This window comes from Manacus candei, unplaced genomic scaffold (genome assembly GCF_025592945.1).
Source record: "Manacus candei isolate 608988 ecotype Guabito, Panama unplaced genomic scaffold, ASM2559294v1 h1tg000017l, whole genome shotgun sequence".
Taxonomy (NCBI): domain Eukaryota; kingdom Metazoa; phylum Chordata; class Aves; order Passeriformes; family Pipridae; genus Manacus; species Manacus candei.
The window spans coordinates 1,549,814-1,564,744 of record NW_026138065.1 but is presented as its reverse complement, the minus strand read 5'-3'; the positions used below and the strand labels follow the sequence as shown (position 1 = coordinate 1,564,744).

At 38.1% G+C, this 14,931-nt stretch overlaps 1 protein-coding gene and 1 long non-coding RNA gene across 2 annotated transcripts in view; one reads left to right on the top strand and one right to left on the bottom strand.

The window, feature by feature from the left end:
* The window catches only part of DISC1 (DISC1 scaffold protein), a 189,251-nt gene that overhangs the window by 131,059 nt on the left and 43,261 nt on the right, over nucleotides 1-14,931 (bottom strand). Inside the window, exons 4-5 of the mRNA XM_051783465.1 lie at nucleotides 4,939-5,089; nucleotides 1,360-1,489 (exon numbers count right to left, since the gene is read on the bottom strand). Of these exons, the coding sequence (XP_051639425.1) occupies nucleotides 1,360-1,489; nucleotides 4,939-5,089 (281 nt within the window). The remainder of the gene's footprint in view (nucleotides 1-1,359; nucleotides 1,490-4,938; nucleotides 5,090-14,931) is intronic.
* On the top strand, nucleotides 290-7,488 carry LOC127469328 (uncharacterized). The gene is made up of 3 exons (XR_007903947.1): nucleotides 290-972; nucleotides 2,805-2,887; nucleotides 7,115-7,488. It is a non-coding gene; the product is annotated as an uncharacterized LOC127469328 (long non-coding RNA).

Sequence of the window (14,931 nt, the reverse complement as noted above, 5' to 3'; positions counted from 1 at the left end):
AATTTTAGATACTGTCACAGGTTTTCAAATCCCCGAAGACAAATGCAGAAGCACCAGGAGAGAGGAAAGAAGGGAAAGTAAAGAAAAGTGGGGCTGGGGGGGTGGTGGTGGAATTATTTCTGATCATGCAAGATTTTGGGCAGGACCAATCCTTAAGGGGTACTGGAAGCAACCAGTCATCACAGGTTAGCCTTTCCCAAACCTTGAATTCCTAATAATTTTGATTAAATGCTAATAAATAGCATGCCTGTACAACAATGGGGTAATTTCTCCCTAATAACTACACAGAAATAAAGATTTAGTTGGAATAAGAAAAACATTAGCTGTTATGGAGTTTCAAGTAAAGCAGTTTTCCATTCAATATCTTGAGGTGGCTGCTGAATGTCTGGATCAAAAATAGTTTTCTGCACAGTGATACTGTTGAACTAACTCTTATACATTGACAAAGTAAATCTAAACAATACAATGGTGATGATTAGGATAGAAAAGATTTCTTCAGCTAAGTAAGACTGAGATGATCACCTAAAATGCTTTTCTCTCTTTTGGGGTTTCATATATATATATATACATGAGTGTGTATACAAACACACAGATTATTTAACTATTGGATCCACCAAAGCAATGAAAGTATCAAAAAAAGAGATTTTAAGATAAGACCACATAAAAAAAGGAAAATTGAGTCTACTAGCTCTCTAAGGTGCCACATTGTCAACTATGGTCACCAAGGTCTAAAAGACTTATAACTAGACAGTAAACTCATAGTTTTGAAGGACAGTGAAAGAAAAGACCTAAATTTTGCTTAAAAGGTTTGCAGATTTAAAATTGGACAGAAGCCATCTTAAAAACATTCCATTTGCCCACATTGTGACATCACATGTCAGTGTAAAGCTATTGTTAGCAAATGCTGACTGCTTCATGATGATTCCTTCATCCTTATGAAAAGCATCAATCATCTTTCAGGAATAAAAGCTGGTAAATCATGTATTTATAATAAATTCTAACCAGAAGCAGATGAAAACTTTTTGTCTTCAGAAAAAAAACTTCTGAAGATCAGTTTAATATTAAAATGGCAAATTATAACATAAAAAGCACACTTAAAAAGATAATGAGGAAAATTTAAGCATGCACACAAGCCACCAAGCCTTCTAGCTCTGCTTCTCTGTAATGAGATTAACACAACTCCTGTAGCTGCCATCTCCAATCATCACTTAGATTATCAACTGGACTACAGCCAATGCTCTAATTGCAACACAGAAGCAAAGTTGCTACTACAATAAATTTATTTAATTCTCTGTGACAGCTTACAAGCTTTTCCCCACACAGCACTGGTTCTTACACGGAACTCTGCAGTCCAGTTACCTGTAACCATTTCTTTTCTTGAAAAAGCTGGCTTCGTTTTGTGGTCGAAACCTGCATCCTCTCCTGGTAAGTTGATCTCAAAAGTTTATGTTCTTTTTCATGACAAAGATCGTTTTCTTCATGTCTAACCCTTTGAGAAAAACATGACAAAAGCTAAAAATTAGTGTTATCGACAAGTATCAATGTCTCAAAGATTAAATAGATCAGAATGCTACATGTTACCTTTAGAGTCATAACACTCCATCACCAGAATGATTAGATCTTAAACAGATATAGTTAGGGAACAAGAGATTTTTCCTTGGCATATCTTCCTTTGTTATCTCAAACATTTACACTGTTTCTACAACATGCTGAAGAAAGAAAATGGAAAACTTGTGTAGCTTCAGGCTTCCCCCAGCTTTTTCATATTTCAGAAATTTATCCATCACTGCCTTGAAAGAGACAAAACTAAGGCATCTAGTTTCTATCAATACAGAGAAATAGCTCTCTTAGACAGAAGTTTAGAAACTTGCCAAAGCCATTTTTGCAGCTTCTGTCAGCTTTTAGAGACTACATTAAAGATCATCTGGAGTGTTCGTTCCACGATGCCTAATTTTACTTCTCTCTTGCACAGCGAGTTCTTTCAAAATTGCAGTCAGTGGGTTTCCTCACAGTGGTTTGTACAACCCCCAGTTGTAAATGTTAGCATGACTGGACCCCAAGGAAATCAGTGAATTACGTTAAGTATCAATTCTATAATCAGCCTATAAAATGCACCTGCAAACAATGCAAATCTATTTTGCCTTGCACGTTCCTGCTCAAGGGTGCGTACACTTGCAAGGCCAATTGCATTTTTGTGTCCATCTCTAGGGACAAGTACATGCATTTCCACATAGAGGGTATAGGTGCTTTTCAGTATCATGTTTAAAAAATAGTCTCAAACAAAGAATGTTTTTGAAGTATGATTTCCCACTGTAATCTTGCAAAGCAAATATATCCATGCCACACACAAAACACGCATCACAAGTCTGGTTTAAGCATGATTAATCACGCAATTATGATCTCCATGCACAGTTGTTGAACAAGCCTGTAGAACAAGAGGTTCTCATCTATTCTCCAGGACCATCAAAAGACCAGCATCCTTTACTCCCTCTCTATAGGCTGAAGAATGTACTGGAAAAAAAAAACAAAATAAAACCTTGGCCCTAAAATAAATATCATTAAGCAAAATAAACATAATGACAGGAACTGTATTTCTGTAATAACATTCATTCATTCATGGCTAGGCTTCATGAACGAAGATTTAGGAAGGCTCTATCCACATTTGTTACAGGCATGCTGGTGGCTTATGAGGTCAATATGAGATAGACATATCCGATTGCAATTTCCGTAATAACAGCACAGATCAAAGCAACATCTGTATTAGGAGGTGTTAAGACCATCACTGTGCCTTACAATCATGATAGGTTCCTGTGGACCCAACCAACCACACGTCCCAGCAGCCCTGAAGCCACCTTCCTTCAGTTGGACCTGCATCTTTCCTAGAGAGGTACGTAATAAATTTCCAAGTGGCCAATCAAAGTTTAGGAAAAATTCTCAGAACCTTCTCGGAAATCCCATGTGTATCTGCCTACTTGGTACTGATGGAACAGAAATAAGATCTCTCTGATCTCATCAAACCTGGGTGACCGCACAGCGCTGTTTCCTAAGCTAAACATAACCGAATCTGGCTTCTACTCTGCCCCCAATATCCTGTGTCAACATCAAATGCATTCACCTAAAAACTCATCTCATAATTTAATTAAGTAAAACAAAACCAGGGCATGAATTTCAGCTTTGTATATTAAACAACCTGCCAAACATACTTTTCATTTTAGAACATTGCAAAAAGATGAGACTGGCTTAGCTACAGTAAAACTGCAATGATCTGGTCTTCTGGGGTTAGTCTGATCATCTTTTTAGTTTTCCAGGTTAAAAAACAACAACAATAAACCAAAAAAGAAGTCGTGGGTATACTGCTTTTGTTTCAGTTCAAAATTTAAATAAAAACTGGAGCCCACAAATTTTCCTTGAAGAAGCAGTCATGTTTTTCACTGTACCATCTAAAAATAATTTTGGAAAAGTCTTAAACCTCTTTACAGAAGACAAAGTGTATGCTTGCTGTATCAACAAGAGCATCAGACCACAGACAAGGCAGTATAAAAGGCTACAAGAATCAAATGAGCAAAAAAAAAAAAAAAGGGTCACAACAACAACAGTCAAACTCAAGCTCAAAGAAAGGAGTGTGCATTAGACAGAAAAGAGGATATTAACCTGCCCCTGAAAAATGGCACCACTCAGACCTGCACAAAGAGAGGAGTTACAGATCTAATCATACAAAGAACAAGAACACTTTCATAACTATATATAACATCTATTTTATAAATTAAAAAAATTGTATATATATATTATATAGGGACAAAAATAAGTAGACTTCGTAGTTGAAGGATGCTTTAGTGACTCAGTTTCTATGACACCAGAGACACCACCACCTCTAGAGTCAAAATCATTATTACAAATTAATGCATGGAGTGAACACATCTTAATGACAAAATAGAGAATGGTGTATCCTAATCTTAAAGGAATGGTAAAACAGTCTCTTAGAGCCTCAGAAGGTAGAAGGAAACAGCTCTGAAGGAGTGCAGTTTGTTTTAAACCTCCCATATTAGTAGATGCTATAAACAGAGGCTAAAAATAACTTCAGATTCTCAAATTTTGCAAAAAAAAAATAATTCTATTATCTTTACTGATTTTATCTAATTTTCATGTCTATCAAAAATTACACCCAAACATATTGACTAGCACACTGCAGCCTTTATACGTACCAGCTGCCAGAAAACAAAAGGTTTTCCTTGTTTCATTTGTGCTATTGCATTTGAGAATAGCTTTCAATACCTATAAAGCATCCTCTTACTTCTAACAAGAGTAACTAGGAGCATAGACGAAGACAGAACAAGAAATAGAGGCAACTTTTTTTTTCCTAAGCTAACTACCCCCCTTGGGTCATCCAACATATCTCGCATTCCCCCATCTTTGAAGCTGTTATCCCTTCAAGACAAGGCTGAGAATCTATTTTTGTGACTTTGTACAGTTCTGAGCACAATACTGCCACCTAACAAGTAGCATACAAAAGGAAGCTCCAAAAGATCTATTCATATCAAAAAATAATCTGGTTTTACTTTATATTTAAATATCCTTTCATTGTCTGAAAGGGAGCATCAGAATTAACTCCACGGGGAACCGCTGCTCAAGCTGCGTTGCTGTTGTATGCTCAAGCTGCCATGCCAAGGATTCAATCCCATTCCCACTCAACATCAATCAGAAACGTTCCATTTAATTTGCCAGTTCATCATGATCAATGTTTTTCAGGGCAATTCTGAAAGAATTGCAGGAAGAAAAAAAAAAAAAAAAGAGTCGCAGGGTGGGATTTTCATAAACAAGCTCCATATTGATATGTTAGAAGGTAATTAAAACTCTTTATTAAAATTATTCATAAAGTGTATTCTGCATTTTGAGAAAAAAGAAGCACCATTTTACATGATAACGAAGCAGCAAACTTACCGATGATCAGCAGCCCAGCACAGTGCTGCCTGAACTTGGGTAATGCATCTATCCAAAAAACTGCTGACTGAAGGATGCCTTGAAGGAAGTTGAAATTTTAAAGATTTTTTCTCTTTTTCCAGTTCTTCCAGTTTCCGTCTAAATTTATCAGCTAGAAATTAAATAAAAAAAAAAAAAGAAAATTAAACAGTGACAAAACAGTCCTGTTTTACCTGAAGAAAAAAAATGTCTCAAAAAAAAAAAATTCACTTCACAGATGGTTCTTCTTCTTCCCCTTTTGATAAAAAGTATGTCTGTTTTGCTCAAGGATGAATTAACAAGTCTACAATGGAAAACATCAAATAACCAAGATGCTAAGTTACTTTATTCTATGACAAGGACAAAACTGCAGGCTTCACAGCACTTTCACAGAGTTTTAATTTGATAGGGCTCCAAAGAATTGTTTCAAAGTTATCATCCATGCTCTTTTCCTGGAGTAACTGCTGAAAATTCAATTCTAGTAACACTGCTACTCTTCACTGCTTCAGTATGTCTTAACACTTAGATGGCAGTTACGCATTTAAATTCTGGCCTTTTAAAAACTTGTATTGTTATTAGGTCAAGAACTGAAGAATCAGATACGATATCACAGCAGTGTATTTCAGCAGAAAATGCACATGTAACTATAACAATTAAACAATCATCACATTCCACACTCTCCTGAGTTACGCTTAGTTTATCATCCAACAAAAAGATTTACTTTCAACTTTAAATAAAAATGATAGAGGTCCCTAAGAGATGGCTTTGATTCTACCATAACTCTACACATTTCTTAGGGTAACCACTTCTCTATATGTTACTTCTTATTTGTTTTCTGTCCCTGTGTAGGAAACAAAGGAACATCTTTCCAATTGCTAATTATTATTTCCAGTCCATCTATCTTCTATTGTGCCAGTGTGCTAGCAAAATCACATACGTGACAGATAACAAGACTGCCTCGTCCAAGATAGAACACCTTTGATGATACATTAGTCAAATCAGAGAGTTTTGAGCTAACCCACTAACGGAAAACCTTTACAATTCAGTACTTTCCTTGTGACCTCGCTGCCTACAATTTTGTGCCATTAGCAATCCTTCTAACGTTTTCAATACATTACTATCAGAATAACATCCACCTGTGCATACTTTTTATTGCTTATTTTCTTTCTTTATCCTCAAAGGTGGTTTAAGAAGAGGAGTTGTTTATATTTACTGGTTTAGTGAAATGATGTATTTTTACAATAATCTATCATTAGTATTGATCTCCATTCTGCTTCTGTGCCAACAGGTTGGAATAAAGTCACAGAACTTACTAATGAGACTATATCTTCCAGGCCAGCATACCGTTCCAGGGTAAACTCACTATGTTGTTATCACTGTAGTGCAAAACGTTGGTAGAAGGCTCTTGCTGAAATGAGCACCCCACTCCAAGTATCCCTGTGCATATTATTCCTACAAAGTAGAAACACCTTTTCAGTAGTGGAGGTGAACCACATCTGTGGTGCATTTCTCAGGGACCACAGCTGAACAGATTCATCCTATCCCTATCACCACAAGGAAACTGAAATTTGGGCCAAGATGAGACTCCCAGTTCCATATTTTGACCAGAAAAACATATCAGCATTTGCATGCTGACTTGCCACTTGACCTTTCAAACTCAGCCATCAAAAATATCAGTGTTATAAAACAGAAGAGTAAGGGTCGAAAGGGCTGGATTGTGACCAATGATCACTGAATGCCAAAACACATGGAAAAACCTCCTTTTACTCACACAATTCACCAGTGGGCTTGCTGGGAGTTGTGGCAACCCTCTACAGCCATTTAACAATGTCGTCATTGTTCTTCAACATAATTATGCTCATACGGTGTTTGCATGTCCAGTTGTTTCATCGTTCTACTCCTACCCATCCTGGTCCTAGAAACAGGCTATTTTGGGAGGGACAACAGATGAGGGGATCCACATGCCAATTCATTCTCTCCTTCATTAATGCAGCATTCTTGGCTGCATTCTGCTTTATACATTCCAATTTACACAGTATTCAATTAGTTTCTAGTAACAGACGCTTCTAAATAATTTGTTCCATTGGCATTTTATAAGTAATATGGTTGGTCATATTTACTTATCTCTCTGCACTAATTGATTTTTTTACCCTTTCAGCATTGCTGTGAGGGGTTATGTCTCAAGAGACTCCAGTGCCACTGAGCTGAACACTGAAGCATTCAGCTTTTAGGATCCTTTCCTGGAAAGGAGACCCCTGCCATTTGACCTTACTGATATCTTCAGTGCATGGAGAGACCCAAGAACCTCAGTGCCAGTTGCAGAGCTGGGAACCATGCAAATAAGGCTCATCTCAGTCCAGCTTTCAGTCTTGCAGCTCAAGAGAAATCTGGATCAAGCAGAAGTTATGGAAATTATCAGAAGTCTAGCAAACAGGATGTGAAAAAGAGGGCAATAAGCACAGTTCCTCAATCTAGCAGAGATAAAGACTGAGGGGAACAACTTCCAGTACTATTACAGACAAGCAAGCTACAAAGAAAGCAGTAATACAATTATTTTGACCTTCCCTTAGAACTTGAGTCCTCAGTACAAACCTGAGATGCAGCAGAGGAGATGAGAAAAAATGTTAGATATAGTAGAGTGCTAAATCTAACTGCCAAGGTTAGACAGGGAATCACCACCAGTGTTGATTTTTAGGTCAGACAAACATCTCTCAGGAATAGCTCTGGCAGAGTTTTTAAGGTTTTTAAGTTTTTAAGGCCAGACAAACCAGATGTGTTCTCTTCTTTTAACAAGGGCAAGTACAGGATTATGCACCTGGGATGGGGCAACCCTGGATGTACGTAGAGAATGGGGAACGAGAGGTTGGAGAGCAGTGCCATGGAAAGGGACCTGGGGGCTGTGGTCAATGACAAGTTGAATATGAGTCAGCAGTGCCCTGGCAGCCAGAAGTGCCAACCATGTCCTTGGGGGCATCAGGCAAAGCATCACCAGTCGGTCGAGGGAGGGGATTGTCCCGCTCTGCTCTGCACTGGAGCAGCCTCACCTTGAATATTGTGTGCAGTTTTGGGCACCACAATATAAGAAAGATACTAAACTATCAAAAACCATCCAACAGAGGGCAATGAAGATGGTGCAGGGTATAGAAGGGAAGCCATACGAGGAGCAACTGAGGTCACTTGGTTTGTTCAGCCTGGAGAAAAGGAGACTGAGGGGAGACCTCATTGCAGTCTACAACTTCCTCATGAGGGAAGTGGAGGGGCAGACACTGATCTCTTCTCTCTGGGGCCTACTGACATGATCCAAGGGAATGAGCTGCAGTTATGTCCCGGGAGGTTTAGGTTGGATATTAGAAAAAGGTTCTTCACCAAGAGGGTGGTTGGGCACTGGAACAGGTTACCAAGGGAAGTGGTCACAGCACCAAGCCTGACAGAGTTCAAGAAGGATTTGGCCAATGTGCTCGGCACATGGTATGATTCTTGGAGCTGTCCTGTGCAGGGCCAGGAGTTGGATTTGATGATCCTTGTGGGTCCCTTCCAACTCAGAATAGTCTGTGTGGTTCTGTGTGATCCCTTTCACCATATTTTCTAGGATTTTTCAGCCAAAAAGCAGACATGGAAGACCTTTGCTATTCCTAAGTCATCTAACTCACGGACACAACTTTCTTTTACTTCCATTTTAGTCTTTTAAGCTTGTTATTCCAACACAGAAAAGACCTGCACAGAATCCTCAAAACTCACTGATGGACTGAGACACCAAAAAAAATACATGCACTCAGATATCTCTGTCACGAAGAAAGGTTTAATATTTTTATGCTCTGTCCCATACTTCACTTCAAAATAAGTTATTTAATGCAGAGCTTACATGCAAAAAGCAATCCTCTCATTTGATGAAGTTCTTAAATGAAGGAACTTTAATGTATTCAGTACATACTGTTTTACAGAAGCATTTTAAAATGAGGCCTAATTTGGCCTCATTAGGCCTATCAGTCTTTTATTTCATTGTATTCTGCTGATAGGTTGTTGCCTTGCAGAGCCCTACAGATATCCTAGACAAAGCTTCTATTTTTGTAACGCAAACAGTAAAAGTTAACCCTTACATTACCCTCCACCACAATGCTTACCACCTAGTGTACTTCAGACATCCCACTCAATTTAAAGCCAGTCCAGAGTACAGGTCTGGAAGATGCCAAGTGCTCTTCTCAGAGAGACAGCAGTTTGAGAACAGTGTTCTCTCCATAGCTCACGTCTTGTAACAGCTTTGAGCAAAAGAAGCAATTTCTGTAATTTTTAATTGACCATGTGCCACCTCTACTTTTTACATACTTTGATATTCATTTTACTCCCTTGAAGAAAAGGTTCACTTTATTAGAACTATTTATCATCATTTAAAAAACATTTGAATAAATAATTTCAGTAAGGACAGAGCCTCATTTGCTATGTACTGCATATATTCAGGTTTATTTATGTCTGTATTAATAGGTGGGAAGATGATCAATCATGTTATTCTACAAATTGCTGGACATTAAAAAAAAGTGTTTCTTCAGCTGGTTCAACTCAGGAAGGTCATTTAATTCTAGCCCACAATTCAGCAGACAACCTTCTCTCTTTTCCCCTGCACTTCCTCCAAAAATCTGAAGGCCCTAAAACAGGATTTGTGTAGGATTTACATGCATAAATCACACACTGCAGCCCTAAAATATTTTTTTCTTCTTGCCTGCTAGATACTTTCAGAGATAGGTAACCTCCCTACCATTCACTTTCTTAAAAACTTAAAGCTTCCAAGATGACTGAAGTGTTTTTGTATACTACGCATCAAAGACAGCTAAAGAAGTCTTACGTTCAGATCCAAAGAGCCCTCTAGCAACCTGTGTCCAACCACACATAGTAGCAGGCATTTAGAGAGGAGACTAAGAACCAGGGTGCAAAGTGCCCCCTTCCTGTTCCTGAACCTCTAATGTCTGTCAGCTAAAAAATTTCTTATGTGAGCCTTTACCGTGTGCTGTCTGGTCACCAGTACAGAGCAAAATCTTTTTTACCTTCCATTCAGCCTGCACATGGAAAACAGCAAAATAAACCTAACGCAAAGTCAAACTGCACATCTGGTGCTCTGAAAACTCCAAGACAAGGGGTTGGGAACACTAGAGGAGTCTGCTGAAGCAACAGGAGCAGCAGAGCTATGCCTACCCTAGTGACCACGTGGACTAACAGGAGAACATCTGCAGAGCAAAACAGTTCAGAATTGAGGCCCAGCATCTGCAGTTCAGAAGGTCCTACTTCAGACTAAATTTAGTGTAATCCCATGGATTGACAGACGGTAAAATAGTTGGCCCTTTGGGTACCTCTGCAGCATATCTTCAGACTTTGTCCCACCTGAAAAAAAAACAACCCATGTAGTCCAAGACTGCTTTACAATGCAAAGCAAAGCAAAGCACAGTAATTAAATTATCCTGCTTATCCACCACTTAACTTTTTCCATCCCAATCAAAAAGGCAACTTTGTGAAGTTTCACACTCCACCTGTGCTCCTGAACTATCAAAACTACCTTGAGGAACAGTGGAACAAACCAAACTCCCAGTTGCTGAATATCCTTTGGTGTCAGAAGCTACTGACACAAAATTCACCCTTAAGCAGGAAGAACAAAATCTGCAGAGAGTGCTACAACTCCATAATTCCTTGGTTTGTGTGTAGTCCATAGTTTTGTCACTCTCAGTACAGATGACAAACCCTTCCGATTCGTGCTGAGATGCTAGATTGATGTTCGCTTCCAATTCCGGTGCTATTTAAAGACTAGTAACCTGAAGACTACAAGAAAACAGGACTCCTACATGCCCTGACAGAGTCAAGGCATCAGAGTAGCCAAAACACACAGCAATGACCTAATGTAGTATTCAATGCCACAAGCTTCCCCTCCTGCAGTCAACATCAACTGTCAATTCTCCCTCTAATTCCTTTTCCTTTCCTAGCAATGAGGCAGCACTATACATAAATCAGATGGGGGAGGAAAGCAAAGGAAACCTGGCACTCAAAATAATCCCTTCAAGAGAAGCAACAGAGAACAGCATCTAAAAGATTTCTTAAAACTACTGCTCAAGCACATTCTCTGCCTCCCAGCAAGCTCTGCATTTTCCACCCATCAGCTCATACCAATTACAAGTCAGGAAATTGCTGCCTCCTTAAAACATACAACATTTCAGAATTTTATGTACTGAACATCAGCGTTGCAGCAGGGTTGGGAAGTCTGAAAGCTTAAAAAAAATACAAGAACAGACATTTTAGCCATTATTACAAAAAGAAGCTTGACACATTGGTAAATATTAATTTTCCTCCTCTAATTCATATTGAATTTAAGAGCATTCATTCAGCTTTGAATTAAAAGCTAATTTCTCAGAAGTTTCACAGATGCTTCCGCTAAAGCACAACATCAAGTTTTCCACCTACAGATTACACCTTAATGTTGAAAAGTCTATGCTATACATGCTATTTCATCCCAGAAAGGCACTAGTGGAAAGCCTAGAGTAGACTTTCAGCATCAATTTTGACTAGTGCCCCTACTTCGTAGAACATACACAGCAGCAGCATCACTGACAGATTGTCACTCAGATCCATAATGTGTTCTCTGACTCTTAATAACAACAGTTAAATGGATTTATGGGAACAAGCTGTAGAATTCTGTGGGGTTTGTGAGGGACTAGGTACAGTTACTTTCAACATGAGTGGGAACATAAGCAAGAAGCCACAAAACCAGAAAGGTTCTTCCAGTACACCTCTGGGAAATATGCGGGGTGAGAGCCCAGCAAGAAAACGTCAGAGTCCTGACATGGACAATTAATCTCTTAAATTACTTGGCCAAGGTTAGAAAAATTTTCCTTTCCCATGTTACTTTCTCCTCAGCTGCAATGATGTAGGGTGAATTATCCTCACAGCTGTTCTTTCTAGGCTGAGTTTAAGGACATCAGGACTATTTGGATAAACTTATATTACAGTTTCCTGTAACATGACTATTCTGCAAGCAAAGTAGTTATTATTTGCCACTATCATCTCACAGAAGAGCCTCAATTGGAGGCTCCAATTTTACTAGGCTCAGATAACAGGGATTAAAAAAAAAATAACCTACTCCAATAAATTTACAATCCACAAAACAAATGACAGCTGAAGGGGAAAACAGATAGGACAATCCATTAGACTACACTCCAGGTGAAAATTAGGGACAATAATTTCAGTGTACCAGAAAGCAGCTTAATCTCCATTGCACTTAATCTGACGCTTCCGAAAAACATGAAGATTTGGTAGTATCTTAATAGCAAATTTTTTAATATTAAGACCTTTATAAGTATTTCACATTAGAGCATAAACTAGCTACTTCCATAATTTTCTAAATGCTGCATTAATCACAATTTTTCAAGTCCCCAACATGCATAACAAGTACTTAAATAGGAGGCAGTTTTTCATATGTAGCAACCTTTGTAATTCATTCCTGTAACTGCACTAAAAGTACAATTCCATACAGTGTCTATCCCATACAGTCATTCTCTTCAGATTTTCTGCATTTGTAAATTCCTTCAAACACCACAAGAGTTCGTGTATAGGCATGTTCTGGAGACATTTCTCCTTTAGCCAATTCACAATACAAAATAAACAGTGCCCCATTGACTGTTTGCTTTTCATAGTCTTTCATAAACCTCAAGTTTCCAGTGAAACCACCAAGATGTCTGCATTTCCAACATGACTTTATAATAAAAATAATTTACAGTAACATCAAAGATATATTAAAGGGGAAAAAAAGCTGATTGCTGCTGCACTTTGATACCAACATTATTCTTTAAGTAGTGCTGACAGTACTGTCACTACATTTGAGATTTTACAGAAATAAAGAAAAACATGTACTGCTGATTCCAGGCTGCATCTGTATCTTTAAAAAAGTCAGGCTGTGCAGCACAATGGCACAGACAACCATTGTGAATTAAATTCTACTCTGAAAAAGATCCCTCAAGACAAGAAAGCTGGCAGAAATCAATGCAAAGCTCCTTGGTTTGCAATACCTCTCCTTCTTTTATTTGAGGTGGTAGAGGAAAAGCTCTGGTAGAGGTCTCTAATCAGTGTGCTTCACATACGTGAACTATAAGCTGTATATTAATGTCAACTGTGGACGATTCCATCCCAGTTCACTCCGTCTCTTTCCTTGCTCCAAGAATCTCTAAGCCAACATCATCTGTCTTTCTTTGCTGCCTCTGAATAAATGTCATGGGTTGATTAGAAAACAGGCGAGTCAATTAACAGTGAAACAATGCAATACTCTACAACTAATTGCATTCTATTGCATTCTGTCATCTTTATACAGCAAGTTCTAAATACTCGATAAAGAAATTTAAAAATCCGATGGTCTACATCTGGGCTTTTATATCAAGGATTTTATGACTAGAGACAGTCAGATTATGTTGGGACTTTTTTGTACCAGGCTCTATTTAAGTACATATTGTGAATCTAAAACACTTTGTTCCAGCTGTCAAACAAAGAAAAGGATCCTTTATTATTGCCTAACTTGAATATATTGAGAATATCATCCTAAAGCACACCGTTTGAAAGATCTTTTTTTTTTATGATAGAAGTCACAAACTAGAATAGATAATATACCCAGTTTTATCTTCCCACTTTTAAAAGTCATTTTGCAAAAAAAATGCACAACAAAGCAAGACAAATTCTAGGCTAAAAAACACCAATAAGTAGGTGCAGAGTTGCTTTAAGTTGAAGTTTGAAATAAAATAGCACATATTTTTGAAGTGTGGTGTATATTAACTATTGTATATATATATTATTTTGCAATGTTTCCCAAGGACTATAATATGTGAAAAAAAATCAGCTTGCAGTTCTGCTTAAGCCCACTGCTACAGATCAATACCATAAAAAACAAAATGCAATTAGACAACATTATCTTCCTTCTGTGGCAAAGCACACTGATGAAAAGGTAAAATATTACTTCTTATAGAATGAGTATTACACACAGAGAACTACAAATACAAATGCACACATGCAACTCCAAAGCAATTGTTCTGAAAAAACTGCAGTGGGGAACTCTACAAGGAAACTCGAAGCTTCTAGAAACAAAAGGGGAGAAAGTAGATAAAGGAAGTCTTTGTGGTAACAGAGCTGAAAACAGTATATCCATTCATTTTGGATCAGTACCTGGATGCCAGAATTTTACTTCTGGTTAAAGCAAATCTTTTTTCTGCCTCTCTTGCTCCCTGCATTCTCCTTCATGAGTTTCCACAGTACTGCTCAATGTTTGCTTGTATCCCAGGCCTCCACTCTTGCATTTAGTAGCCTACATATTCTCAAATATATACATCTAATTTTATAGTTTCTTCCTTATCCCCAGTGCTCTTCAAGACTTAAAACTTTACCATCAAATTAAACTGATACCCTTCCCCAAGCACTCTGCATCAGTAGATAACAACACCAAAAACTGTTTAAGAACTATTAAACTTAGTTTAGCCCAGCAACTTTTCCAATTTCTACCATTGATCACTGTTCTAGCTCCAAAAGTTACATCATTCTACTTTATCCAGAAAAGGTCATACTCTAAGAAAGCAAGCAGTAAGGGAGAACAGTTTACAAAATGTCTCCGCTGATCTCGGACTACTTCGCCTGTCATAGTCAAAAAGGGATTCACAAAATTTAAAACGTCATCGAATCATACAATGGTTTAAGTTGGAAGGGACCTTTATGGTCATCTAGTCCAACCCCACTGCAACAAGCAGGGATATCTTTGACTACATCAGGCTGCTCAGAGCCCCATTCAGGCTGACCTTGAATGTTTCCAGAGAAGGAACATCCATTACCTCTCCACAACTTGTTCCAGTGTTTCAACTGCGCTCACTGTAAAAAATTTCTTCCTTGTATCTAGTCAGAGCCAATAATTTCTACCAACTCCAGGAATCTGAATTCAACGGCAAAGGAAATCATTTAAGCACAGAATAG